This window comes from Mizuhopecten yessoensis, unplaced genomic scaffold, assembly GCF_002113885.1.
Source record: "Mizuhopecten yessoensis strain PY_sf001 unplaced genomic scaffold, ASM211388v2 scaffold5197, whole genome shotgun sequence".
In the NCBI taxonomy this organism is placed as follows: domain Eukaryota; kingdom Metazoa; phylum Mollusca; class Bivalvia; order Pectinida; family Pectinidae; genus Mizuhopecten; species Mizuhopecten yessoensis.
This window is the reverse complement of record NW_018405928.1, coordinates 201,471-206,234: the sequence shown is the minus strand read 5'-3', so window position 1 is coordinate 206,234 and position 4,764 is coordinate 201,471. Positions and strand designations below refer to the sequence as shown.

General features: G+C 34.7%; 1 protein-coding gene across 1 annotated transcript in view; it reads right to left on the bottom strand.

Annotated features, from left to right (window-relative positions):
• LOC110450392 (EGF-like repeat and discoidin I-like domain-containing protein 3) overlaps window positions 1-4,764 on the bottom strand; it is a 44,353-nt gene that overhangs the window by 19,656 nt on the left and 19,933 nt on the right. Inside the window, exons 2-3 of the mRNA XM_021497878.1 lie at window positions 2,602-2,810; window positions 1,240-1,401 (exon numbers count right to left, since the gene is read on the bottom strand). Of these exons, the coding sequence (XP_021353553.1) occupies window positions 1,240-1,401; window positions 2,602-2,810 (371 nt within the window). The remainder of the gene's footprint in view (window positions 1-1,239; window positions 1,402-2,601; window positions 2,811-4,764) is intronic.

Genomic DNA, 4,764 nt, shown 5'->3' with positions numbered 1-4,764 from the left:
CTAAACTAATACACACTATACCAATAAGCTAAACTAATGAACACAATATACCAATAAACTAAACTAATACACACTATACAAATAAGCTAAACTTATGAGCACAAAATACCAATAAGTTATACTAATGAGCACAATAAACCAACAATCTACACTAATGGGCACAACATACCAACAAGCTAAACTTATGAGCACAATAAAACAACAAGCTTAACTAATGAGCACAATAAACCAACAAGCTAAACTAATGAGCACAATATACCAACAAGCTGCACTAATGAGCACAATAAACCAACAAGCTACACTAACGAGCACAATATACCAACAAGCTAAACTTATGAGCACAATAAAACAACAAGCTTAACTTATGAGCACAATAAACCAACAAGCTAAACTAATGAGCACAATATACCAACAAGCTGCACTAATGAGCACAATAAACCAACAATCTACACTAATGGGCACAACATACCAACAAGCTAAACTTATCAGCACAATAAAACAACAAGCTTAACTAATGAGCACAATAAAACAACAAGCTAAACTAATGAGCACAACCTACCAACAATCTACACTGATGAGCACAATATACCAACACTAATGAGCACAAGTCGTCATTTATACAGCACAAGGAAATAGAACGTTTCTTTCCGAGATAACGACTTCGACCTCAAAACTACATATATATATTTATTACATTTTTTGCCAGTGAAATATCGGATTCTATCAACTTGATAAAATTGATATCTTTCACACTGTGACAAATATCAAATGTGATATTTTCACAGTGTGAAAATATCACTTTTTAGTATTGACCAATCATAACGGTATCTTCTATTTGCTGCATTCAAAGGCAACGATATTTTGTCACAGATTAATATGAAGCGACGGTAAAATAAGTGGTTGTTATGGTAAATGTTTGGTACATAGACGAAAATAGCAGAAAACGTCGAAATTGCGTTGAGAATGCCACTCAAAACGTCATTAGAATATGGCGCTAATAATTACGCTTCTGATTCTCGCCCTTTTTTAATGCATTAGATTTTTCATGTTTTATGCTTTAAAAATGTAATAAATAGAAAATTCAATGGTGTCTTTTTTTGATATTTTTCACTCGTGCTGCGCACTTATATAAAAATATATGTAAAATATTAGCCACACTCGTGAAATATATTTGTTATTACTGAAGACACCATTAAATATCCTCTATATATAATTTACAAAGTGCTGCGAGAACCTTACCTTTGGAGAATTATTCTCCATTACGTCAGTCCAGGTGATGCCGTCGTTGCTGTATCGGACGAGGTAAGACTTCGTGTAGAAGGAAAAGGTAGGCCCACTTGGGCTTTGAACCCTCCCCTGAGTAGAGATGGCTGACACCGTCTTCAAGCTTGCAAATTCTACCTGTTGAAGAAGAAACCTATTCAGTTATTTTGTTTTTACCTTTGGTACTATTAAATGTCCGTTTAACAGCTATGGTCATTAAAGGAAGTGACAATTAAGTTTTACCTTAGGTGCTAACAAAATAACTCCAGGAAAAAACGTTTTATTTTTTAAGCGAAGTGATAACATCCTCTTGATATAAATAATAAGACTTATTTTGAAAAAGAAAAGTGTGTCATCAAAACAAAAATACAGTTTGATGTGATAAAATCAAAAGTGAAAGAAAACAAACATAAATATAATGTTATTGCACTGATATACCTAACTAAGGACCAACGGAACAGGTGTGCGGGTGGGTTAGGTTTTGTTTAATAAACAATTAGACTATATCTGGCAATTGATAAATTGCTGTCGACATCAATCAAAACACACACAAATCATATTTCTGAAATAATTCATACTTTAATAAAAATAATAAAGACAAGACATCAAAACAAAACACTGGGTGTATCTCCTGGAAAGTTCATTACATATTTGTTTACTGAAGAAATGTTATAATCTTCAATTCTGAAGCACTTTCAAACTAGAAACAGGCGCGTGACTGCCATGAAAGCAAATAAATAGTTACACAACAAAAATCCTCAGATTTATTAAACAATGATGGCATTGCTATACCTCTTCGCTACAGGCTTGCCCAACAATTTTGTAATTCTTTTAAAATCTTTCGACAATTTTAAAGTAATTTCAATGATATCTCGATTTTATTTTTTTGTTTTGTTTCAGAAATTCTACAAAATAAAAAGCAAAAAACAACCTTAACATTGAATATATTAAACCCTCGGCGAAGCGAGCCTCTGAGAGCAATACAGAAGTGGTTGTGTACATAAAGAATAAGTAATGTGTGCAAATGTAACGTCAACATATTTTTGAGCTATGACACTACATTGAGAGGAACCACAGAGGTTCTAGATATCATTTTTTTCCGGGAAGGGTGTGGGTTTTTCTTCGGGTGGTCAGATGATAAATTTTGTACCACTTTTTCTACAGTACCTATTAGTAGTCTGTCAGGGTGTTTGTAGGTATATTGTACCACTGTTCCTACAGTACATGTAAGTAGTCTGTCAGTGTGTTTGTAGGTATAGTGTACCACTGTTCATACAGTACCTGTAAGTAGGCTGTCAGAGTGTTTGTAGGTATATTGTATCACTGTTCCTATATTACCTGTAAGTAGTCTGTTTGGGTGTTTGTAGGAGCACACCAGGCGCTGTATTCAGTCCCGTCATCCACAAAGTAGGGCTGCATATTTAATCTCCCAAGATGAGCTAGACATATACTTGTCCCTGGCAATGACCAATCCCTTGATGACGTCATGGACGAGTTGTCTACTCCATTAGGCCCATTAACAAGGGAATCACTGGAACAACTGAGAGCTGAAACATACATAACATAACAGTGTTTTATACCTTAAACACTCTTCAAAACTGTTGTCTAATTTGAACTATCATGAGTTTGACAGCAGGACAAACGATCTCACTCTGGACGATATTTGTCCGTCCAATATCTTGTTGTTTTAATTCCAACTTCATGAGGATCAAAGTGAAGAGGCTTAGATAATATTATTGTTTCAGCTATTTAGGAATCCCTTATCCTCTAAATCAAACAACAACTGGGTCGAACGAACGATTCTCATCGGCACATTATCACCTATGGCATATATATATTCTTGACAGAGGTGTGAGGTTCAACAAATTATCTTATTTTAGTGACAATGCTATATATTTACGTTTCAGTTCCATCTGAGGCTACCCTTTCAATAGCAAAGCATCTCCGTGATATAAGTACATGTATATAAACAAATGAGCATGGGTTCTAACTATGAAAACAGTTTACATGGGATGCTTTTGTTCATATAGAAACAAAATGTTATTATTATTTTATTGATTCGATATTATAGTATTGACACTCATATTGATCGCAATTTTCATATTTACCAATGTGAAGGTTTGAACAATTTTCGGAACTGTCAATTCAAGTAACGTTTCTGACATATTAGTATTCTTGCCTCCTTTCTCTTTTGTTAGATTGAAACATCACGTAAACACTATGTCGGTGTCAGTGTTGCACATGTCATAATTCAGGCTGCTGTCGAGGGTTATGGAAGTTGATTTGAAGGTAAAATAAAAAAAACAGTGTGTTTTGTCAGTGTATGAATAGCAGTTCATTTTTATCGATTTCTGCTAGCCGAGAGGTGATTAAGAACCCTTTAAAGCAGTACAATGACCTCCATAACTGTAAAGAGGGCAAGAGTCAACGGAGAAAAAGTTATATAGTTAAACAAACCAGTTTTACTTTTTTCTCTCCTGTTTTATTCGTGATTTTATTTTTAACGGCCTTTACCATGTATTGTACTGGATCGTCTGACTAGAGACAATGCTATAACGTTATGGTTGATCAGCTGATGGAAGAACTTTTATACTATACGTGTTCTAAAATAACGAATATATGTACCGTCGTTGTATAGACCAAAGTTGACTTATAATTTTCTTTACAGACCACCTTAGGCCCATACAGACCGCCAGTCTATGCAGAACACCTGTCAAAACAGACCGTCTGTTTATTCAGACCGCCTGTCTATGCAGGCCACTTGTCTATAGGGACCGCTTTGACCATACAGATTTCCTGCCCTTAAAAACCGTCTTGTCCAATCAAGAAAAGATCTACACAACTTCACCAAAAATTAGAACTCGCTGCAAAAAGATATTATCAGGCACCGGGGAAACAAAAACACAAAAGCAATTAGAGAGATGTCATGAGTGAGGAGTGAATTGGACCGTATACCAAATAGTTCGGGTTTATCTAATAATGAGTTATTGACCATATACCAAATGGTTCGGGTTAATCTAATAATGTGTTATTGACCGTATACCAAAAGGGACGAGTTTATCTAATAATGAGTTATTGACCGTATACCAAATGGTTCGGGTTTATCTAATAATGTGTTATTGACCGTATACCAAATGGTTCCGGTTTATTCAATAATATGTTATTGACCGTATACCAAATGGTTCGGGCTTATTTAATGATAAGTTATCGACCGTATATCAAATGGTTCGGGTTTATTTAGTAATGAGTTATTGACCGTATACCAAATGGTTTGGGTTTATTTAATAATGAGTTATTGACCATATACCAAATGGTTCGGGTTTATCTAATAATGTGTTATTGACTGTATACCAAATGGTTCGGGTTTATTTAATAATGTGTTATTAACCGTATACCAAATGGTTCGGGTTTATTTAATAATGTGTTATTGACCGTATACCAAATGGTTCGGGTTTATCTAATAATGTGTTATTGACCGTATACCAAATGGTTCGGGTTTAT